Source organism: Didymella exigua (assembly GCF_010094145.1).
Source record: "Didymella exigua CBS 183.55 unplaced genomic scaffold M421scaffold_11, whole genome shotgun sequence".
NCBI classification, from domain to species: Eukaryota; Fungi; Ascomycota; class Dothideomycetes; order Pleosporales; family Didymellaceae; genus Didymella; species Didymella exigua.
This window is the reverse complement of record NW_022984785.1, coordinates 854455-876963: the sequence shown is the minus strand read 5'-3', so window position 1 is coordinate 876963 and position 22509 is coordinate 854455. Positions and strand designations below refer to the sequence as shown.

The window sequence follows — 22509 nt, the reverse complement described above, 5'->3', positions numbered from 1 at the left end:
CCACAAGAAGCCCTCGTACGAGCCCAGGAAGCCACTACAGATTACGCCAGAGGAGGCTCACATCATGTGGGGTCACGCAGGCCGACAGGCGATCGATCGACTGCCGGATAGCGTAGACGGGCTGCAGCTGGTAGACGGCAACCCAGCACTAAAGTGGAAGGACTGTGAAATCTGTATACAGTCGAAATTGACGAAACTGGTCAGCCGGAGGCCACCGCGCGAGCCAGCTACCCGACCGTTCGAGCGCATCAGTATTGATCTAGTGCAGCTACTAGAGCGAGGCGAGCATTGCTATAACGGCGACCAATACCTATTCCACATGATTGACCAGGACACGAAGTGGCATGAAGGAAGCTGTATGCCAGACAAGACAAAATCTACTCTCACACGAGTCTTCAAGCGCTTGCTAGCCAAGATTGAGCGGCAGTTTGATCGCCAGGTTATCATCGTGAGGCTGGACATGGAGACTGGATACGTTGAGCTGCTTGAGATATGCAGAGACCTTGGAATTGCGATTGAGCTGAGAGCGACAGAAGCTCAGAATGGAGCGATTGAGCGCGCAGGGAAGGCGATTGTGATTTGAGGCAGAGCTATCTAACTGCACGCTGGTCTACCCAAGGAGTACGCCAACGAGTGTGTCATGTTAGCAATATACCTACTCAATTGTACGCCAGTCGAAGCGATCGGCTGGAGCTGCCTATACACTAAAGTCAAGGGGATTAAGCCATTAGTTGCTCACCTTGAGGTGATTAGAGCGAGAGCCTATGTGCTTAATGAGAAGCTGCTACGCGGAGCCAAGCTCGAATCTCGAGCTCTTATTGGCCACCTGGTAGGCTTCGACTCTACCAATATCTTCTAAGTGTGGTTGCCATCCATTGGACGAGTGATACGAACCTGAGATGTTGTCTTCATTCGAGGCAAGCTCTGTGACGGCAAAGGCCAGTACGCAGAGAAGAGCTACGTTCGAGAGGCAGCAGAAGTGCTCGATATCGAGGAGGCGCTCGATTACAGCAATATATTGACAGAACAGCTGTTCTCTCGTGAGAACAAGGACAACGCTGAGGGTATCGGAGATACGGTTCATGTTCAACTACCGAATTATCAGCAGAGCCGTACTCAGCAGAAGAACACCACAGCGCTCATGACTCCAGAAGCGACACCAGATTCGCCCGAGCCGATCGAGCTCACAGGCGAGTCGCTCACTGATCAGGCGATGGATGATACTGGCTGGGGACGCGGATATGCTCTAGCTCGAGAAGGAGAAGAGCCAGACCGAACGTCCAACAACGCTGCACGACGAGGAGAGATTAGCAGCCAGGTATCAGAGCAGTTTATTATGAAGGGCAAGCGAATTCGCAAGCCAGCGACGTTTGGAACCTATCTAGCGACATTTGCAGCCTGTATCAACCCTACAGCAGCAGGAAAGCTACTCAGCGAAGCGCCGAAAACCCGACTCCATCGTGACCAGCTGCCGGCTGAGCTAAAGAGATGGAAGGACCTAGATCAGCATCTATTTGGAGCTGAATTCAAGAAGGCAAGCTGCAAAGAGATTGATTGCTTTATCTAGAGGAGCTGTTTTGGACAAGCAGTGAGAGCGTCTGATTTAATAGACGCTGAGATACTGCCATTGATGTGGGTATTCACGTACAAATTTGACGAGGATGGATATCTCTACAAGTTCAAGGCGAGACTGGTAGTGAGGGGAGACCTGCAGCAGGATTACGGCGATACGTACGCGGCGACGCTGGCTGCGAAGATATTCCGATGTTTGATCGCCCTGGCAGCTGCTTTTGACCTTGAGCTGTACCAGTACGACGTCCTGAACGCCTTTCTCAACGCAGAACTTGACCGGCCTACCTACGTACGATGTCCAGAAGGATATGAGAGCGAGCTTGGCCAACTGCTTGAGCTTGAACGAGCTCTATACGGACTTCGAGATGCTCCGCTACTATGGTACAAGCACCTCACTGCTACGCTTGAGAAGCTAGGCCTTCAGCAGGTGCCAGGAGTGCCCTGTCTGTTCAGCAATAATTACTTAATTGTCTTCTTCTTTGTAGACGATATAGTCATAGCTGTAGCTTCTAAGAACAAGGACACCTACCGCCAATTTGATCAACAGCTGCGAGCTGCATACGACATGCGATTTCTGGGAGAGCTGAAATGGTTCCTTGGCATACGCGTGATCCGAGATCGCAGCCAGAAGAAGATCTAGCTAATGCAAGACAGCTTTATTAAAAAGGTAGCAGCTAAATACAATATTGCTTAAGAGAGCACAAAATATCCAGCAGTACCGCTAGTAGATAGAAATATCGGCCTAAGCAAGGAGGAGCCGGACGAACAGCGCACAAAGCTATATCAGGAGTTAGTTGGATCACTAGCCTACATCGCGACATACACTTGGCCTGATGTTGCGCAAGCCCACTCTAAATTATCTTGATATCTACAGAATCTAGGTTAAAAGCATGTCAGCGCAGCGTACCACGTCTGGAAGTACTTGATCGGCCAGAAGCATTTGGCGATCAGTGCACATGGAGATCAGAGCAGTCGCACGATATACACAGGCTCAAGCCTGGGGGGTGCTGGAACAGAGCCACTATTCTACGGTGCCTCTGATGCAGCCTTTGCGGACGACCTGCCGACGCGGCGCAGCTCTCAGGGATATCTTTTCATGATGTACGGTATGCCTATCGACTGGAAGGCGACACTCCAACGTTCCGTCACGAAATCGACCACCGAGGCAGAGCTGCTAGCTCTGTCGACAGCAGCCAGCGAGCTGCAGGCATGGAATCGACTGTTCAAGCACATCAAGCTCGACCTAGAGATGGTGCCAACAATCTTCTGCGACAACCTGCAGACAGTAGGAGTTGTTACTAAGCACAAGGACAAGCTATTCACGCGTTTGCGTCATGTGGACGTCCACCAACATTGGCTCAGGCAGGAGGTGGCAGCTAGACGCATATCAGTTTAGTGGAAGCCAACTAACCTTATGCCAGCTGATAGACTCACCAAGATCCTTGTACGCTAGAAGCATGCTGAATTTATCCAACAGCTTAGATTAAAAGACGTTGAGAACCACCTACTAGAGCCTAAAGGACATAATAACCCTAATTCAGCGAGCTTAACTCACTAGTATTAGGATAGTATTGGGCATGGTTATAGGGCAACGATCATAGATATAATATAGAACAGGAATAAGGGAGATTAGCTTTGGTTGGCACCTTAGCTAAGGGGGTGTGTAACCACGTGGGTGAAGTCACATGATATCTTGTTGTAGAAGGTACCGCCCAGTGGGCAAGTGCACTTACCTCAGAGCTGAGAGCTCCGTACACAATCAACACAACACGACAACAGATAGCAATACAATTGTTGATCCCAGCCTCCACCCGACACTGCACCAGGCAGTTACAGTTATCAACAAAGTTTAACATTGCTAATAAAGCCATCAACGATAAGAGCAATGTTGCAGTAGCTAGTATTAGACCTTGATACGATTATAGAGGGAAGGTTGCAGAACACTAACACCCAATTACAGGCCTGTGTGCTTGCGCGCAAGAGATAGTGAGGCTCCGGAGTGCAAACCTGTCCTGGTAACGTACACTGTGCGTCCCAGCTCACTTGGATTGACAACTGAAAATTTTCCATCTGATCCTGACAGTGCCACAGACGTCGCCAGCACAGATGCCACCCCAACCTATCCATCTCGCTATCCAGCCGCCAGAAGAGGTTGCTGCTCGCCCTCCGCGGGGTCTGGCGCTGCATCTGCCTTGGAACCCGATGCCTGCGCCATCCCATACCACGCAATCGCGGCGATCATCAGCAGCGCATTCAGCGCACTAAGCAACAGCGCGGCAGCCCCCCTGAGCGTGAAGCCCCCAGGTAATGGGGCCGGCGGTTCTGGTTCGCCGCTCAAGTCAAGGAAATCAGCACGATTCCCCGCCGCGTTTCCCGCCGTCGGCACGGCCGGGTGGTTGCGCGTGCACAGCTCAAAGTGCTCTTGGGGCACGGAGGCGGATGCCTGGATCGCGAGCGGCGCCTCGATGAACGTCGCGATCAGCCCTGACGCTACATGCCACTCGATGTGACAGTGAAAGACCCAGACGCCCGGGTTGTCGCTGCGGAAGCGCAGGACGGCGTGACCATTGGGTTGGACGAGGATGGTGTCACGGCGCATAGGCGCGGAGAGTTTCAGGGCTGGGCTGGGTCGGTAGCGGCCGCTGTCTTCGGGGGAGCGGGTGATGACTTGGAAGGCGTGGCCGTGCAGGTGGAACGGGTGTTTCTGTGGGGTGAGCTTGGGGTCATTGTGAAATTTGGGGAGGGTGACGTACGCCATCATCGTTGTTATTTACGATTATTTCGATGGTTTCGTTACCGTGCAGCACGATGGAGTTGGTGTGGCTGCCGTAGATGATGGGATTGGTGGCGTGTTCGCCGGAGGTGAGAACGGTGTATAAAGCTGGGACCCAGGGCTCGACGTAGGTACTGTTGTTGAAGAAGGCACTGAGCGGGTGGGTTAATATGATGATCACTGACCGGGGGCAGGTACTTACTAGTTCGCACCATCGCCCAGATTATCCATCGTAATATCTAGCGTGACGGTCCTATCCACTATGTCAAGCGAAGCCATTCTATCAAGTGGCTTGAGTGTGAAGTCGTCCATGGGATCGAAAGCAATAACTTCCGACGGTCGTGGCAAGGCCTGTTTGCTGTCCACTACAAGCCATCCAGTCACTTTTGAGTTCAAATCCTCCGGAATCGCGTCGAACAGTTCCTGCACAAGCGTCAGATGGAGTCATATTCCAAGAAGTGCTGACATACTTCATCCATGCTAGCAACGAAAGGAATGTTGGTGACACTGTCGCTGTCGACAGTGAGGAGCACAGCGTAACGCTGCCCCGCTGTAAAGTACAGCATGCTCGCTTCAGCCGGCTCCGTGTAGATGCCGTCGACCTCGATAATTCTCATCGAGCAGCCCTGGAACCACACATACATGCCAGCAAATGCAGCCATGTTCACCTGCTCACATGAACTTGAGCCTCTCCTTTCTCATGGTGAGTACTTACCATGCGGATCATATATGTCTTCCCTGACTGAACAAAAACCGTCACATTCTGCGCGTCGTTGATCAGAGCCGACTGCGGCACAGGCTCAGCGCCAGTGGGGTTAGTAACGCTGATGAAGGACTTGAGAAGCGGTCTCATCAGATCATGGTACCAATCCGAGAAGGAGAGCACAATCTCTTCGTCAAAGTCATCTCTGAATGGGTTCTCGGGATCGTGCACGATGAGCGGAGCTCGCAGACCGTCGGGATATTGGCCTCGTGTGTGGGAGTGGAACCAGTACGTTCCTGGTTGATCGATCTACTCCCTGTCAGCATAGCCAAGTATCGTTGGAATCATTGATCTCACTTTGAAGTCATAGACTATGTAGTCATCATGGGGAATCTCGCACTGCGTTATACCCGGCGGACCGTCCATATGCGCCGTCCCATTCTGGTACAAGCCGTGCCAATGCAAGCTCGTTGTCTCATTGCCAAGCTGATTCCTCACTGTGACAATAAGCTGTTCTCCTTTCGTGACATGCAGCGCAGGTATCGGCCATTGGCCGTTTATGCCCATGACAGGTCTGTCTTGTCTGCCATCGGGGTTGCGGTTTACCCACGTGACATTAAACTCGAGGTGTGTGACCTCCGTGCATGCTGCGCTACAAGTGAAGAGCAGCAGCAACCACAGCACGCTGATCATCGCGCTAGATGACGCTGCGCAAAAGGCAAGTAGTGGAAGTAGAAGGAAGATAAATCAGATGAGGCACGCGTGAAAAGCTGGGCGTCATGTCTTGACACGCGCTCACAGAAACAGCAGCGACGTTCGGCTGTGGGGCACAAGCAACGCCCAGAGTTCTAACTTCTGGCAGTCAGATCTGCAGAACAAAGGGTCATTGAGGTCCTTGACTCATGACCATTCGAATGTTCAGCCAGTAAGTTCCACTCTTCGCACAATTGTGTGCTGTGCGGCGGTGCTACATTACGTTTCCCGCTTGTCCCGAGGTGTTATCTGATCCGGCCTGCCCTTTTCCGGCGTGTGCCCCGCTCGAGCTTCAGATTTTCTTCCGCACTAATCTAATCTGATGACCCGAACCCACTTGTCCAGCCTCGCCTCATGATGCAACGCTCTTGTGCGCTCCACTCGAGAGCGATGTAGGCGTCTTTTTGTCTCGTGCACAGGACCGTTCAGTATAACTTCAACCTCATTCTTGGAAGGTTTTTGGCTCGCGCATCCGTCATGGTCCAGATCTTCGCGGCGCAGGGTTCGTCCATTCAATGGCTTGGTAATATGTGGTGCTAATCGTCACAGTATTTTTCATCTGCCTGCGCGAGAGTTTAGAGACCAGCATCATCGTCTCTGTCCTCCTCTCATTTCTTAAGCAAACCCTTACCTCCGAGGATGAGAAGCCTATCTACCAAAAACTCGTCCGCCAGGTCTGGCTAGGAACCCTTTCTGGCGTCGCCATATGCACCATCCTGGGTGGCACAGTCATCACGCTCTTCCACGTATTCGAGTCTGATGTCTTCTCCCAGTATGAATATATCTGGGAAGGCGTCTTCGGCCTGATCGCCTGCTGGATCATCACCATCATGGGCGCTGCCCTACTTCGGATCTCGAAGATGCGCGATAAGTGGCGCGTTAAGATCGCTGCTGCTCTTGAGGCCAACAATGATGCTTCGGGATCTAATGAGCTCCAGGTACGGGCGGAAAAGTATGCTATGTTCTTGCTCCCTCTTGTTACGGTGCTGCGCGAGGGGTTCGAGGGTGTGGTCTTCATCATTGGTGCTGGGCTGGGGCTGCCGGCTAGCTCTTTCCCGCTAGCTGTGATCGGAGGCTTCGGTGTTGGTGCATTTATTGGATACTTGCTTTACAGGTGAAAGTCCTCTTTCGACACAAGATTATCCTGCAGCTAACCCAGAACAGAGGGGGTAACAAGGGCTCTCTGCAGGCCTTTTTGGTCGCGTCGACTTGCTTTCTGTATCTGATAGCTGCTGGTCTGCTGAGTAGGTCTGTATGGTTCTTTGAGAACTATCTGGTAAGTTCTTTGATGATGTATACCGTAGTGATCTAGGCTCACCTAATATAGTGGAATGCCGCCATTGGAGGCGATGCGGCGGAGACAGGCGTGGGACCTGGATCCTACGACATCCGTCAAAGTGTTTGGCATGTAAACGTAAGTTGCGCATCCATGGACCTCTTCTGGGTGGGAACCGCTAACAGATATTGCGACAACAGTGCTGCAGTCCCGAAATCGACGGAGGCGGTTGGTGGGGAGTTTTCAACTCGATCTTCGGGTGGCAGAACTCTGCTACCTACGGCAGTGTCATTTCTTACAACTTATACTGCGTCGCGGTTGCAGCTGCATTTTTCGTCATGCAGTTCCGCGAGAAGCATGGCAGCTGGGCTCAATACAAGGACAAAGCCTACGCCCGAACAGTCACGTAGACGATGGAGCTACGCTTCTCGTAGGCAGCTAGGCAAAGGGGAACAATTGCAACGCAAGAGACATCTCTAATATTCGTCAAGGAAAACGGTTCGATCGTGTTATTGGTAATTTATGCTTCAATACAGCAGATGATGTATGTGAAGGAGTTCAGCACGTGAACTCGCGTATAATGACGCGCAGGTGGGGTCTGGCCATAGCTCTTTCCAAAGTCGACGTCATCACTCAATCACGACTTCATTCACGATAGCCACTCCACAAATGTCCACACGATCTCTTCAAACGCTCAGAAAACAATCAATTACTGTCTACACAAGACCCCATTGCTACTCCGCCCGCCGTGCCTTGTCCACATCAATCCGCTACCACGCCGCATACAACATGCCGCAAGCACCTCAGATAAAGAAGATCGACGCCCTTCCCGCCGACGAAGCCAAATGGGTAGAGTTCCAGAAAATTACATGGCAAGATCAGACAGGCAAGGAGCGCGTGTGGGAGGCCGCGAATCGCAAAACACGCGGCAAGGCAGGCGTTGACGCCGTGGCCATCACAACAGTGATCCGGCACCCGAAGCGCAAGCCCAGCACAATAATCATCTTGCAGTACCGTCCGCCTGTTGATGCCGTTTGTGTTGAGCTACCGGCCGGGTTGGTGGATGAGAAAGAGACGCCCAGCGACGCATCATTGCGCGAGCTGCACGAGGAAACGGGATACAAGGGCAAACTGACGTTCATCTCGCCGACGATTGTGAGCGATCCGGGACTGAGCAGTGCGAACATGCAATTAGCTACTGTGGAAGTGAATCTCAAGGAGGGCGATACCGAGCCGGAGCAGGCGTTGGATGATGGCGAGTTTATCGAGAGGGTCGTTGTGCCGCTTGATGAGCTGTACGAGAGGCTTGTGCAGTATGGTAAGGAGGGGAAGACGGTGGATGCGAGGTTGTGGCATTGGGCGGCGGGAATGCATTTTGCAAAGACCATGCTGTGAAGCGTTTTTGACTACGCCCGAACCAGACATTCAGGTGATCCACTAGACGCGTGTTATTACATCTGGCATGTACGCATTTGCGACCATGAACTTTCATGACAGCTAATGAAAGACACCGAAGACTTATCGAAATTCACACTTGAATTGCCAAAAGTCTATACTATCCGTGCATCAATCGCCGTGCGTGTCAAGCAGTCCTATCGCCGCCCACACCTTCTTTCGCCAGGCAGTGTTGATATCTTCCTTCACTCTAGCAAAGAGTCGTCATCACCCGCCCATTATGTGTGCAGACAGGCTGGATAGGCCAGTCGCACCTATGGACCTCGTCCTTGCCATACTGACCAGGAGCACAGTGAACAGCCGTGCAGCCCACTGAGAAGACAAACAAATTCCGGTCAACGTCCTAGAACGGCGCACCGTCTTCGGTAGACAGGTTGTACCAGATCCTGTTGTTGCGGCGGTCGACCGAGTACTCGACCTGGTAGACGCGCGTATCGCCGATGTTGCGGGAGATCTTGACTGAAATACAGTCGGCATAGACGGGGAGGGCTTGAAGGAAGACTCACGAGATGTGCCACGCTCATCCCAGTAGGTAGGGCTTGGGGAGGTGAATGTCTAGCCCGGTTTGACAAACGGGTCGCTGGTCTCACCGAAGCCGGCGCACTTCTCGCCAGTGACTCCGGAGCGCTCGGCGACGCCTTGACGGACGTATACAGGGAAGGGACAATTATTGGTCACCTGGCCGTTGATGTCGCCTTCACCAGGGAGCATACCGCCGACATCGATGAATGCAAAGCTCGAGGAGGGCAAGTTCTGCGAGAAGAAGTCGCTGGTGGCGTTCTTGGAGGTAGCAGGTGCTGGTGAGGCGAAAATCGCCTTGAAAAAGATGGTTGCGATTGCTGCGGTTCATTAGTGACAGTCATCGCATGCACTCTGCACAACTTAAAAGCCAGGATGGACTTGAAATTCATCAGTGTGTGTGCGTGGTGGTGTCGAGGAGTGAGCGAAAGAATAGTGCATATAGGCGCACTGTGATCTGGTTGACAGTTGTCGAGTCGAGTGGATGGAAGAAGAGACAGGTGTCCCCCATCGGTAGCTTTTATGTAAAGCGAATCATTGTCGAAGTGGATCACGGGACCCACAAAGCAGTTGTTGCGTAGTAGAGGTATCTCAAATTTCCTCAATGCTGAGCAGTGTCATGTGGATGGGCACCGCAAGCGAACGGGCAGCGACACTATTTTGAGAGAGAAGCAAATAACTGTTAGCAATCAAATCCGTTGAAACACACTGAGAACCTCACCCCGGCGGATTTGAAGGTGAGTTATCGAAGACTTGAACGGCCAAGTTCTTAATCATGTCCTCCCGTCCACACACCACGTCGTTATCAGCCACAAGGGGCTACAGAAAGTTGTCTATATGTGACCCGAAGCCGACATTACACTGGAGACATTTCTCAGCGCTATCCAGACAACTTTGTGTCCTCGATTATACCACGACACGCCTCGAAGCTATCGTGAAAGACAGCTCTCAGGTCATCATTAATGTGGCGGCAGACGTAGCCGCTATATTTATCGATGGAAAACTGCGCTGAGTTGCTTGCTAGCTAGGAGGCGACCATATGTACATGTCCTGAGACGTGCTAGTCCAAGGTAGTCAACAGAGGTGACGAGCAAGGCTATAGGACCGACTTGCACCGCAACAATTGAGTTGCCCGCCCAAGGCACTCGCCCAGCGTTGGTCAATCGCGTCGTCCAACATTCTCTTGATTTCTTGCTCCGCTTCAACGGACCAAAGCAGGAGACGAACTTCGTTGCGAAACATGCCACTGTGGGCTTTGATCTGTTCTGAGATCGTCTTGATTTCTTTTCAGACAGAGGCGCAGCGTGCGCGCTTTCTTTGACACAATTTTGGAAGACTTCACGACAATAAGGGTGGGAAAAACACCAAATGCGAGTTCCGCGACCTCGAGACCAGGTATGAATCGGCACCTGATCCCACGATTACAAAGTTGATATGCTGAAAGTCTCACGCATGACAAATAGCATTTTGTATTCAATACAAGCAATCTGATAACGTAGCCATTTGGTCCAATGCAGCAAATATTTTTCACCCCAGCGCCTCGAGAGAGTTGAATCTTCGGGGTCGACGTCGATACACCAGTTGATGGCCCTTCCAATCCCCCGTCCCACCTCCAGCCCCCCAGTCTCCAATCTCAAACCTTCTCCCGGCCGGACTCCTGCGACATCGCAGTCTCAGTCGTATAATAGCGCCCAAACACGCGGTCCTCCACCTCCAGATCCTGAGCATCAACGCCCGTCTCCCCCCTCGCCCGGCGGCGGAAGTAAACGCGCTTAGCCCACTTCCAGCTCTCGACGCCCGCAAAGAACAAGCCCGCCTCGACAAACACAATGCCCCACTCCCAGTCAATAGGCGCGTGCTTGAACACCACCGTGTTGACGACGGGAATGTAGATGAGCGGGAACAAGGTCGCGAAGCCAGCCACAATCGCCCAGAAGAGGAACTGATTCCGCCACACGTCGAGCATCCACTGCGTCAGGTAGCGCGGCGAGCCGGGCTGCATGCGGAAGAACGAGCGGCGCATGTCGACCATCTCCCACGCCAGGAACAGCGCGAACCACGTCAGACACGCGAACGTGGTCGCGCGCGCCCGGAACACCAGCTCGCACGACGGATTGTAGCCCTCGTTGCACCCGCTACCCAGATTGCCGTCGCCGAACCCGAACACGACGAGCGTGAAGCTCGCCAGGCACAGCGCCGTAATCCACAGCCCGTATACCACCATGTCGGCCAGGAATTCCATGGTGAAGATGCCCGTCTTCAGCGACTGCGGGGGCCGGTGCAGAATGTCCGGCACCGCGCGCTCGAACCCCAGCCCCATGTCCGGCATCCCGGATGTCGCCATGATGATCCATACGACCTGGACGGGCGCGAGGGGGAACACGGAGAGCCCCGTGCTGTCCTTGAACGCGAGGCCGACGAGCAGGGTGCCGGCCTGCGCAACGTTCTCAGCCAGCACGTGCAGCACGAATTTCTGGATGTTGTCAAAGATGCGCCGGCCTTCTTCGATGGCGGCCAGGATCGAGGCGAAGTTGTCGTCGGTGAGGACAATGTCTGATGCTTCCTGTGACCTGTCAGTGATTGATGGAGAGTGGGTTCATGAGTAGGACGTACCTTGGCGACGTCAGATCCAGCTTGGCCCATGGCGATGCCGACGTCGGCTCGCTTGAGGGACGGCGAGTCGTTGACGCCGTCGCCGGTCATGGCGCAGAAGCGGCCGCGACGGTGCAGCGCCTCGATCATACGGACCTTGGTCGAGGGCGCGCAGCGGGCGACGACCAGCGGCAGGACGGGCAAGTCGTCCACCTGGTCGTCGCTGAGGCTGTCGAAGTCCGAAGCCGTCATCACCAGAACTTTGGCGACGTCGGCTGAGATGCGCTTCATGCGGTCTGCAGAGGGGAGGATGCCGACTTCGATCGCGATCGCCTTGGCCGTCTCGGGGTGGTCGCCCGTCAGCATGTGCACCTCGATGCCAGCCTCGTGGCACTGGCGCACGGCGGGAGCGGACTCGGGGCGAGGCGGATCGTACAGGCCGATGAGGCCGCGGAAGACGAGGTCGCTCTCGACAGAGGCACGCTGCACCTCTGCGCCCTTCTCGACCGGGCCCTCGCAGGCCTTGCTGGCTAGTGCTAGCACGCGCAGTCCGAGACTGGCCAGCGCTTCCATGTTGCGGAGGACCTCCTCACGGAACTCGTCGGTGATGCTGCCGTACTCGTCGGCACTCGTGGCGACGGATGTGCAGCTCTGGATCACGCGCTCGACGGCGCCTTTGGTGAATGCGTGCGCTTTGCCGTCCGAGGCGCGCATGATGACCGACATGCGCTTGACGTCCGAATCGAAGGGGAGCTCTACGAGATCTTCCCAGGTAGCCGTGTCGCCCTTTGTCATGCGGGAGCGATCCAGACCGAAACGTGCGGCGAACACTTGGATGGCAATCTCGGTCGGGTCGCCGTGGGCTTCCCAGGTGCCGTCGTCCTTTTTCTTGACAGCGGCCAGGTTGGCCAGCGAAGCGACGTTGAGGAACTCCTCGAGGCCCTTGGATGCGGACGGGTGGAGCCTCTCGGCGCCCACGAGCTCGCCGCACTTTTCGCCGCCCGTCTTGAGGTCCATCTTGCCTGGCGAGTCGGGGTGGAAGCGGACATGGCCGATCGTGGGGTCCTGCGGTGCCGTCGAGTTCTCGATCGTGTACGTTCCAACGGCAGGCAGCCAGGCGCCGCGGGCAATCATCTTGCCCTGTGTCAGCGTTCCGGTTTTGTCAGAACAGATGTCCGTCACGCCCCCGAGGGCTTCCAGCGACTTGAGGTTCCGGACGACTACATTGCGCTTGACCATGCTCTTGGTTCCAGCAGCCATGGTGATGGTGAGGACGACGACCAGACTGGCGGGGATCATAGATAAACCAGTGGCGACCGCGTAGATGATGACTTCCTGTGTTGCGTTGAAGCTGTTTGCTGCAAGGACAATGATGGCGCAGAGCACGGCAATGCCGAACAACAGCATCGCCAGCTTAGACAGCTTCTTCTGCAACGGCGTTCCGACATTGAGACCCAGGAATCTTCCAATGGCGTCGGTCGTCGTGAGGGTGTAGGCCTCGAGGTAGCGATGCGGTTTGGCACGACCGTCCGGGCCGCGGTTCTTGACCGGTCGCACCTTGGACTCTGATTCTCGCAGCTGGGAAGCAATGGCGCCAATCTCGGTGTAGACACCCGTGGCGAAGACGACGCCCTTTGCACGTCCCTTTGTGACGTTGGAAGAGCTGTACGCAACGTTGAGACGGTCTCCAGGGCCTGTCTTCTCTCCAAAAGTCGCCTCTTCGTTCTTGCGCACAGGCAACGACTCCCCTGTGAGCAGCGCCTCGTCTGTCTCGAAGTTGACCGCTTCGAACACCCTGATATCCGCGGGCAGAGTATCACCGGTCTTGATCTCGATGACGTCGCCGGGAACGATCTCGGCGGAGGGAATGGTCGACTGCTGTCCTCCACGGATGACGCGCGCGGTCGGAGAGCTCAGCGAGCGCAGCGAATCCATTGTTTTCTCCGCGGACCACTCCTGGAAGAAGCCCACCACGATGTTCAGCAGAATGACAAATGTAACCACTCCGCCTTCGATCCAGGACTGGATGCCGAAACTGACAGCCATGGCCAGGATCAACACCATGGTCATCGCGTTTGCAACCTGAGCAATCAGGATCTTGATTGGAGATACTCCGGCCGTCTCTCCCAGATCGTTGGCGCCATATTCCTCAAGGCGACGTTTGGCCTCGGCATCATCGAGTCCGGACCAGGTATCGGTGCTCAATTCGTCCACAACCTGGGCGAGCGTAAGACTGTGAGGGGGCAGGCTGAGAGGTTTGTTCGCCTGCCCACTGACATGCGTCTCGTCGGGCGATTTGGCTTCGTCGCCCATGGTGTTTGCTGTTGCGTGTTTGCCCGATAGATGTGCGTTCGATCTTCTTTCTTATGTGATTCTTCTTCTTCTTATTCTCGTCCCAGTGTGGACGAATTGAGCAGTGTTGTTGATTGTGAATTCCATAGAGTACTTCAGCACGGGTTCTGGGACAGACTCCTCCGTGTTTACGCCGTGATTGGCGACGAGTGGGTTAGCGGTGGTGTAGTGACGGTCAGTGGTCACGGTGCAAAGAGCTGGTGGGAGCCGTATAGTTTGAAGCAATTCGGGGTTCGAAGTGGGAAGCTGCGGGAACTGCAGAGGAATTTGGGCAATCGTCAAAATACAATATATGCTCGCCTCGCAACTTTGAACATGCACGTGGGCGGTGGACACGGGTTCTCGGCGTCTTGCCAAGCCAAACTGCAAGCTTTTGTAAGCGTCGTCGAGTTGGTGAGCATTCGTGATCTTGGCCTTCCAGATGGTAGACTCGGCGTCCGTTGGGTGGAACTGGGCCTGTAGCTACCGTGCAACCACAAAGGTTTGGCTTCAACCGCTCACAGCTGGTCATGACACTAGTGCTGAAGTGGTTATCCATCCCACCCCGGATTTGAACCAGTCTTCTGCCTTGGTCAGTCGCATGCGTGAAGTTGTTCGACTCGGCACGCCAAGACGCCAAGTACAATGTGCCGATCTCCTTCATGAACTGGTCTGCAAAGCGTACAAAGACGCCCGATACGTCCTGCAAAAAGGGTGCAGCCGTTCGAGGCCGCTCTACCACTAAGAGCGCCGCAGTGACCTCCTCTCTCAAGCTCACATTGCGCAGACAAGCTTGTGGCCTACGCCATAACACCAGCCGTTGATGCGGTAGAGTGAGAGTAGGCGTCACTGGGGCAGCGTGGCGACTTTGCTCAACGATGGCTACGTGATGTGAGAGCTCCGATGCTTTGAGAAGCAAGGCATGCGAGGTTGCACGGTCTCGTGTTTGGATGTTCGTACCTACTTGGATGATGGGACGCGGCTGTTGGTGTGAGAGGTAGTGCATCTCTCAAGGTCGATAGACGCGAGCTCTGACCGATGTGTCGACATTCCATGTTTGCGTCCAGCGTTGTTACGAGCGTTGTTACGTCTGTAGTGTCGGACAGAACCGCACAGCACCACAAGTACGCAACAAAAGCAACATTAGGGGGAGAATGAGCGTGCGATAAAAAGCGCGGACGCGGTGAGCTCGAGGGAAGTGCACGCTGACGCGTCCCCCACGCGTCCAGCAACAAATAACAAACAAATACCAGGCTAGGTAGGTAGACGAGCGCTGCATAATCTGCAATGTATACATCTATGCTTGTGCACATTCCCCCTCCTATGCTCTCTTTTCTTCCCCCTCCTATGCTCTCTTCTCTTCCCCCTCCATGCAGAAAACACACCGAATCTAAACGCCACAAATGCAAGACACCCAAACCCGCTAGCAGCCCCCAATTCGCAACAAAAGAAACAGAGCACAGAGAAGCTCATGCATACCGCACGCTATCCCTCTGCCTCAACGGCGGCGGCTGTGGAATGCCAGCCTGGCCCTGCCACGCATACGGCGGCGGCGCGCCCTGATTCCCGCTCATGGCGCTCATCTGCGGCGGCGGCGGCGGCGGAGGCGGGGGGCGTCTCCTGCCCCCGCGCCCACCATTGTTGGGCTGGGGACCGCGGCCGTACGCCGCAGCCTGGGCGGCGTATTTGGCCCTTGACCGGCGACGGCGGTACGAGCGCCAGCAGCAGCACAGGATGCAGAGGAGCAGCGCGCCGCCGAGACCGGCGGCGAGGCCGATGACGAGGGTCAGGTGTTGGTCGATCCAGGATTTGATCTCGTTGCCCACGTTGCCGTCGCAGCGGCCCTGAGATTGTTAGCACGAGACGCAGAAAAGAGGTAGGATGTAATGACTCACGTTGACGCAATGCCCGCCGGCGCAGACGGTGCCGTCGAGAAAGTTCTGCTGCAGGCCGTAGCACACGCCGCGGCCGAACTCGGGCGAGCCGCACGAGAGGGTGCAGCTGCGCGTGTCGCACGCGTACGTCTCGTTGCCCTGCGTGTAGCTGCCCATGAGCGTCTTGCACTGCTGGTCGCGCGAGGTGCACTGGCCGCTCGCGCACTGCAGGCCGTTGCCACAGCTCTTGCCCGACTCCTCCCACTTGTCCTCGGGACAGTACGGGGAGGTGCCGTTGCACGTCTCCGCGGGATCGCAGGAGCCCTGGGAGGCGCGGCAGACGGTGGTGGCCGAGGCGAACTGGCAGTTGTTGCAGCAGTCCTCGTTGCTGTCGTCGCAGACGGCGTTGTTCTTGAATTTGCAGGTCGACGCGTTGCAGCAGTTGTTGGAGCCGCACTGCGTGGTGCCGCCGCAGTCGCAGTCCTCGCCCTCCTCGACGATGCCGTTGCCGCACACGGGCTCGCCAATGGTGGTGATGCCGCGGTTGTTGGTCAGGCACGACGACTCGACCGAGTTGCGCTGCAGGGCGGAGCAGACGTTGCCAATGGAGCACGGCGAGAAGCGGGTGATGCCCTGGGCGGTCGACGGGTTCATGATGTACTGCTCGCCGGCGTTGCAGGTGGAGCTGCTGAGCGGACAGCACTGCTGCGAGTTGACCGTGTTGGAGTCGGCGCAGGCCGCGGCGGTGCAGTCGTGGACCGCGCCGTACGTGTGGCCGGTTTCGTGGGCAATGACCTGCCACTCGGTCGACGTGCGCACCACGACGTTGGCGCCGGCGACCGTCTCGGTCGTGCTGCCGCTGTTCTGCTGCGAGCCCTGCACGCAGGCCTGTCCGAGCCAGGCCAGGCCGACGGCAGAGCCCGTGTTGCACGTCGACAGCAGCGTCCAGTGCGAGTAGTTGTCGGCCTGCTGGCCGCGCCACGAGGAGAAGAGGTTCAGACGGGCCTGGATGTCGACGCCGTCGCTGCAGCCCTGGTTCCAGGGCGTCGAGGCCTGCGCCGTCGCGGGGCAGTCCGGGTCGGTGATGACGACGTTGGCGAGCCCCAGCGAGATCTGAAAGGTGCTCTCGAACAGCGCCGACGCCGAGTTGAGCTGCTCGATGATGTTCTGCTGCGTCTGGTTGCGGTCGCGGTTGAACGACTGGATGTACGTGCAGTCGGCCGCGACCCCGACCAACGCCACCTTGCGCGTCGTCGGACAGCCCTGCGTGCTGCCAATCGTGCTGACCAGGTTGACGCCCGCGCCGCCGCTGCCGGGCTGCCCGTCAATCTGGCGGCCAAACAGGCGCTCGAGCGGCATCGACGCCCGGCTCGTCATGTCGCGGGCGCGCATGCCCGCGTACACGGGGTGGTCGGCCTGCGAGTTGAACCCAAGCGCGTCGCTGCCGCACGCCTGGCCGTGCACGCCCGCCCGCCTCCGCAGCTCGGCATGGTCCTCGTGCGGCGCCATGCCCATGTCGCTGTCGCGGAACACGACCATGCGCTCCTCGCCGGCGGCGTCTGCGTCTGCGTCCACGTCGGGGTCCTCGGCCAGCCGCGTCGCCCGGTAGCTGCTCGCCAGCTTGATGTGGTGGTGGTCGTCGTTCAGCGTAAAGGTGCCCTCGAACAGCGGCGCCACCCCGTCGCGCCGCATCCCGACGCGCGCCCACCCGACATTGTCCCAGCGACTGCCGCGCTTCGCCCACGCCGTCCCCTTGAAGACCTTGTGCTGGTGGCGGTCAATGGGCGCCTGCTGCTGCACGCTGCCGTCGGCGGCGAGGTGCGTGACGCGGCCGCCGTCGACAAACAAGTCGTGGTTGGGCTCGAGGCTGAGGCGAATGCGCTGGGGGCCGACGTCAAAGGCCACGTCAAAGGTGCTGACGGCCGTGACGCGGTGGTTCGGCGTCAGGATGTCTGCATTCTGGGCGTACTGGATGGAGCGCAGCGGGGCGCGGTGTGAGCTCGATGCCAATGCGATGTGCGGGGTGGCGAGGGCGAGGAGCGAGGCGAGCGAGGCGAGGAGGTGCATCCTCTGCGGAATCAGTCCTCTGCAGAATCCGTCCTCTGCGTGAGGCTGTGGCGCGGGCCGGTCGAGTGTCCAAGGGGCTGGGATCACGCCAAATGCAGTACTCTAGATCAAACAACAACCGCGGTACTATCTCAAAAAGCCAGAGTGAACGACATGGGCGGGGTATAAACAAGAAGAGAAGAGCAAACTAGGCAAAGAGAGGATGCGCGAGCGGCTGCTTGTCGTCAGCGTGCGAAGGGGCGGTGCAGCAGTGCAGCACTTGGCACGCATCAATGGCGGGCTACGACACTAAGAGTTTCGGCCGTGAAGCGCCTTGTCATCAACGGGGGCAATTTTGCATACGAGCAGCGAGTCTCTCCAACGACCTGGCGCGCGGAACTCGGCATGCAGATGGGAGGCGCTTGTTGTTGTGCACAGGCGTCTGTTCAATAGTAATGGACAAGTCATCATTCAACAGCCGTATCTGCGTCGACACGGTAGCTAACCGCAGCACTGTTGCATTGCCGCGCCGTCTCCCCTGCTCACATCCGCAGCGCTCACACCAGCCTCTCTGGTCCCGCCGAGGTATCCCTCCCGTCCAATCACGCACGTCCACGCCAAGCCTCTATTTCTTCTTGGATTGCTGAACGATTTCGATGATCTTCTCAACTACCGACGGATCCGAAAGCTGTGCCGAAAGCCGTTAGCCGGTGCCCGCTACCCGCGCGAACGCGTCATCAACACCAACTCGCGTCTTGGAGGAATCCATCTCGAACGCAGAGGATTGCAAAACGCAATGGCAAACTCGGGGAAAGGGAAGAAACTCACTGTCGTAATGTCGCCCAGCTGGTCCTCCTCACCCGCCAAGATCTTGCGCATGATGCGCCGCATGATCTTGCCAGACCGTGTCTTGGGCAGATCGGGAACCACGAATATCGCCTTGGGTGCCGCAAAGGGGCCAATCGACTTGCGCACTTGCAGGATCAGGTCCTTCTTGATCTGGTCGCTCGACTCGGTGCCGTCCTTGAGCGCGACGAACGCGTTGACTGCCTGCCCGGTGAGCTCGTCGTGGATGCCGACGACTGCGGCTTCGGCGACAGAGTCTGTGTCTGTCAGCATACGCTTCGGATTATCCAGTGGCATAGTGCGTACGGTGCTCGATGAGGGCAGCCTCAATCTCAGCCGTCGACAGTCGGTGGCCAGAGACGTTCACGACGTCGTCGACACGGCCTCGGATCCAGTAGTAGCCCTCGTGGTCGCGTCCGGCACCATCTCCAGTGAACTATCACAGTCAGCATCTACCTTGCACGTGTCATTGCAGCACCCACGTAGTAGCCCTTGTACACATTCAGATAGGTATCCATGTAGCGCTTGTGTGCGCCCCAGACTGTGCGGGCCATGCTAGGCCACGGCTGCTTAAAGGCCAAGACACCCTCGACATCGTTGCCGTGAATCTCCTCACCCGAGACGGGGTCGATGATCGCAGGCTCGATGCCGAAGAAGGGCAGGGAGGCGGAGCCGGGCTTAGTCGGCGTAACACCGCCGAGCGGTGTGATGACGTGAGAGCCCGTCTCAGTCTGCCAGTAAGTCTGATGTGTGTCAGTGTACCATGCTGTCTCGGAAGCTGAGCATACGTACGTCTACAACGTGGGCCTCCTCCTTTCCGACAACTTCAAAGTACCACTTCCACACCTCGGCGGCGATGGGCTCACCGACCGATCCCAGCACGCGGAGGTTCTTCATCTTGTGCTTGACATGCTCGTCGCCCGCGCGCTTCAGCAGACGCAGCGCAGTGGGCGCAACGTAGAACTGGCTGACGTTGTGCTTGTCGACAATGTCCCAGTAGCGGGAGAAGTTGGGGTAAGCAGGCGTGCCCTCGAAGACAACGGTCGCAACACCAAGCAGCAGAGGCGCGTAGACGACGTACGTGTGGCCAGTGATCCAGCCGACATCGCCACCGCAGAAGAACGTGTCGCCGTCGTGGATATCGAAGACGTACTTTCCAGTCGCGGCCGCGCCGAGCAGATAGCCTCCAGTGGTGTGCATGACACCCTTTGGCTTGCCAGTGGAGCCAGACGTGTAGAGCAGGAAGAGAGGGTCTTCGGAGCTCATCGACTCGGGCGCAATGTAGTTGGGGTACTTGTCGACCTCCTCGTGCCACCACCAGTCGCGGCCCTGGGTCCACGGGATCTCAGCACCAGTGCGCTTGTAGACAAGGCAGTGGCTGATGCCCGGGCACTGCTTGAGGGCCTCGTCGACAATCTTCTTGGTCGCGATGACCTTGCCTCCGCGCTTGCCCTCGTCGGTGGTGATGACAACCTTGCACTCGGCATCGATGATGCGGTCGCGGAGGGAGTCGGACGAGAAGCCAGCGAAGATGACTGAGTGAACAGCACCGATACGCGTGCAGGCCAAGAACGAGATGACCGCCTCGGGAATCATAGGTAAATAAAGAGCAACAGCATCGCCCTTCTTGACACCCATCTCCTTGAGGGTGTACGCGAGCTTGGAGACCTCGCGGAGGAGCTCGCCGTACGTGATGATGCGGCCATCACCCTCATCGTCAGCCTCGTAGATAATAGCGGGCTTATTGGGGTCCTTGAAAGCATGGCGGTCGACGCAGTTGTACGACGCATTCAGCTTGCCCTCGACGAACCAGGCATTGTCACCATTCTCGAAGCTGCCGGCGTGCACCGTCTCAAAGTCGCGTTCCCACGTGAGCAGCTCGCGCGCCAGGCGGCCCCAGAACTTCTTGGGCTCTGTGATGGACTCCTTGTACAGCGTCTGGTACTCCTCGAGGTTCGCCAGGTGTGGCTTGCTGTGGGGGTGCTTGCTGCAGGCTTGCGTTAGCCACTGGTCTACGTCACACAGCTTTTCAAAGCTCGGCGGTGGTGTGAGGCCTAACTCGGCGCGGCGGGGTGACCCCGCTTCGCCGATGAAGCTGATATGATGTCAAGCAACCACACAAAGGCGCACTCACTCGAAGAAAGCTTTGGGGACGTGGAAAGTGTCGACCTCGTGGGCCTCGGCCACAACGGGGTTCTGGGGCTTGACGTCGCCTTCAGACATGGTGCTGCGCTGCTGCAGAGTCTGGAGAGGAAGCAAAGCTCAGAGAGCGCGCAATTGACGAGGGAGGGGGGCGTGAGCTTTCAGAGCGCCAGCGGTCGGCGAGACGGGTCTCTGGGGCAGTTATACGACTCAATGCCGGGTAAAGGGCTCGGTGGGACGCTTGCTTGCCGCAGGGGCCCAAGTTGAAGCTGCTGGAGACAACTCGGAGAACAAGACTCTGTCGGAGGAGTGGAGCTTCGTCGCGTGATAGGGGTATCGTCTACCGCGGGCAGTGTACTAGAGGTACAGCAGAGCGAGGCAGTCGAATCACGCAGCAATAACCAGCCAGCTTGGATCCAAGGGCGAGCGGCTTCTTAAGCAGCTGCTCGTCGCAGGCCGATCGCAGCCCATCGCAGCGCACAGGACCCTCAGATTACCACTTTACCCCTCGTGGGCGAGAGCGCCTGCGGGGACATGGAATATGACGAACGGTTTTTGGCATTGTCTGGGCCCACAGCTCGTTGGTTGAACCGCCGACCACTACCAACGCGGATAGACCAGGCCTGCTCCGTTTCTCCGGATTACATGGTAGCCATAGCCGCGGCCGTGTGTCTGTGGCTACTGAGTACGCTCAACCTTGCCGTCTCGCGGATTATTCAATTGGAGTGCCATTGATACCGAGTGAAGCGGTTCATTATATGTGTAGGTGGTGTGAAGCGAGCTTGCTCGTTGTTGCTCAAATCTCCGTCTTTCGGCATGCATCTCGAAACGCGCAGCACAGGCGGGCGCGCACCAAGCCCCATGCAAAACCGTTCAGCTCATAATTGCAAACCGCATCGCTGCGTTTGGCCAGGGTCACGACGCTACACAGCCGGACCTGGGGAAGTCCATGGTGCCAGCTAACCCGAGGCCCCGGCCGCGGCAAAACAAGCTCCACAGAGCCGCAGCGCAGCGCGATGCGGCGAGGCCTGGGGAGACGAGGTCCTTGTTCAAGACGAGGCCCGTGGTGAGACGCGGCGCGTGACCACCCGCCATCGACCAGCCGCTGCCAGTATCATTTGATATTTGACACGATGGCCAAGGACATTTGACATGATGGCCAAGGACATTTGACACGAGGCTCCGGATTTGGACTTCATCGCGCTCAAGCCCAACCTAACCCTAACCATGAGCTTCCCAACCCACCCAAACCAACGCATTACATGTATAGTTACATACAGGGCTGAGGACTGCATGCGGCACCGCCCACACAGCCAGAACAATGGATATGAAATGCACCCGCGTGGGTAGATGCTCAACCACGCAGCACCGCGGGGGCAACACAACACAGGCGCACAGCACAGTGGTAAAGCAGGAGAGAACACCCCACCACAACCCCACCACAACCACCACCATCGCCGCCGCGGCAACGCCACAGCACCCACTCAGCAGCGCTGGGCTGACGTGCGTTGGATTAGACAGGGCGGTACCGCGCCACCGCACCAATGAGACAAGCTGGAGGCGCTTGTGCGCTACTTTCTCTAGCTTACTTCGTAGGGCCGCGGTGTCGCGGTAGGCAGTCGCGGAT

The 22509-nt window shown here is 56.9% G+C and overlaps 8 protein-coding genes across 8 annotated transcripts; 2 read left to right on the top strand and 6 right to left on the bottom strand.

Annotated features, from left to right (window-relative positions):
* Positions 1 to 3442: 3442 nt before the first annotated feature.
* On the bottom strand, positions 3443 to 5958 carry M421DRAFT_420009 (multicopper oxidase). Its single transcript, XM_033592328.1, has 6 exons — positions 5406 to 5958; positions 5061 to 5357; positions 4816 to 5013; positions 4548 to 4768; positions 4326 to 4497; positions 3443 to 4276 (listed from the first exon to the last, which is right to left on the bottom strand). The coding sequence occupies exons 1-6, from the start codon at positions 5739 to 5741 to the stop codon at positions 3704 to 3706; spliced, it is 1797 nt and encodes a 598-aa protein (XP_033449737.1). The 5' UTR covers positions 5742 to 5958; the 3' UTR covers positions 3443 to 3703.
* A 119-nt stretch (positions 5959 to 6077) lies between these two features.
* Positions 6078 to 7617, top strand: M421DRAFT_139606 (high-affinity iron ion transporter FtrA). Its single transcript, XM_033587460.1, has 5 exons — positions 6078 to 6303; positions 6351 to 6915; positions 6966 to 7077; positions 7129 to 7215; positions 7278 to 7617. The coding sequence occupies exons 1-5, from the start codon at positions 6279 to 6281 to the stop codon at positions 7485 to 7487; spliced, it is 999 nt and encodes a 332-aa protein (XP_033449736.1). The 5' UTR covers positions 6078 to 6278; the 3' UTR covers positions 7488 to 7617.
* Positions 7618 to 7866: 249 nt separating this feature from the next.
* M421DRAFT_61169 (uncharacterized protein) lies at positions 7867 to 8472 on the top strand (the record flags this gene model as incomplete). The annotated part of the gene is made up of 1 exon (XM_033595854.1): positions 7867 to 8472. The coding sequence occupies one exon, from the start codon at positions 7867 to 7869 to the stop codon at positions 8470 to 8472; it is 606 nt and encodes a 201-aa protein (XP_033449735.1).
* Positions 8473 to 8875: 403 nt separating this feature from the next.
* M421DRAFT_4617 (uncharacterized protein) lies at positions 8876 to 10517 on the bottom strand (the record flags this gene model as incomplete). Its single annotated transcript, XM_033594689.1, has 3 exons — positions 8876 to 8991; positions 9123 to 9371; positions 10502 to 10517. 3 exons carry the CDS (start codon positions 10515 to 10517, stop codon positions 8876 to 8878), a joined length of 381 nt encoding a protein of 126 aa, XP_033449734.1.
* Positions 10518 to 10684: 167 nt separating this feature from the next.
* M421DRAFT_60970 (potassium/sodium eff) lies at positions 10685 to 13956 on the bottom strand (the record flags this gene model as incomplete). The annotated part of the gene is made up of 2 exons (XM_033595834.1): positions 10685 to 11614; positions 11665 to 13956. 2 exons carry the CDS (start codon positions 13954 to 13956, stop codon positions 10685 to 10687), a joined length of 3222 nt encoding a protein of 1073 aa, XP_033449733.1.
* Positions 13957 to 14063: 107 nt separating this feature from the next.
* Positions 14064 to 15404, bottom strand: M421DRAFT_139521 (uncharacterized protein). Its single transcript, XM_033587458.1, has one exon. The coding sequence runs from the start codon at positions 14978 to 14980 to the stop codon at positions 14171 to 14173; it is 810 nt and encodes a 269-aa protein (XP_033449732.1). The 5' UTR covers positions 14981 to 15404; the 3' UTR covers positions 14064 to 14170.
* Positions 15405 to 18051, bottom strand: M421DRAFT_139522 (zincin). Its single transcript, XM_033587459.1, has one exon. The coding sequence runs from the start codon at positions 17913 to 17915 to the stop codon at positions 15828 to 15830; it is 2088 nt and encodes a 695-aa protein (XP_033449731.1). The 5' UTR covers positions 17916 to 18051; the 3' UTR covers positions 15405 to 15827.
* M421DRAFT_390416 (acetyl-coenzyme A synthetase) lies at positions 18052 to 20963 on the bottom strand (the record flags this gene model as incomplete). The annotated part of the gene is made up of 6 exons (XM_033589985.1): positions 18052 to 18582; positions 18723 to 18997; positions 19047 to 19176; positions 19223 to 19483; positions 19533 to 20727; positions 20875 to 20963. 6 exons carry the CDS (start codon positions 20961 to 20963, stop codon positions 18520 to 18522), a joined length of 2013 nt encoding a protein of 670 aa, XP_033449730.1. The 3' UTR covers positions 18052 to 18519.
* Positions 20964 to 22509: the final 1546 nt, after the last annotated feature.

Coding starts and splice junctions, on each gene's coding strand:
- M421DRAFT_139522 (XM_033587459.1), bottom strand. CDS start 17,915: ATGCACCTCCTCGCCTCGCTCGCCTCGCTCCTCGCCCTCGCCACCCCG.
- M421DRAFT_139521 (XM_033587458.1), bottom strand. CDS start 14,980: ATGCACTACCTCTCACACCAACAGCCGCGTCCCATCATCCAAGTAGGT.
- M421DRAFT_139606 (XM_033587460.1), top strand. CDS start 6,279: ATGGTCCAGATCTTCGCGGCGCAGG. Junction 6,304..6,350: donor CCAGATCTTCGCGGCGCAGG/GTTCGTCCATTC, acceptor TAATCGTCACAG/TATTTTTCATCTGCCTGCGC. Junction 7,078..7,128: donor GGTTCTTTGAGAACTATCTG/GTAAGTTCTTTG, acceptor CACCTAATATAG/TGGAATGCCGCCATTGGAGG.
- M421DRAFT_420009 (XM_033592328.1), bottom strand. CDS start 5,741: ATGATCAGCGTGCTGTGGTTGCTGCTGCTCTTCACTTGTAGCGCAGCA. Junction 5,014..5,060: donor AGACATATATGATCCGCATG/GTAAGTACTCAC, acceptor TCATGTGAGCAG/GTGAACATGGCTGCATTTGC. Junction 4,769..4,815: donor TCGTTGCTAGCATGGATGAA/GTATGTCAGCAC, acceptor ACGCTTGTGCAG/GAACTGTTCGACGCGATTCC.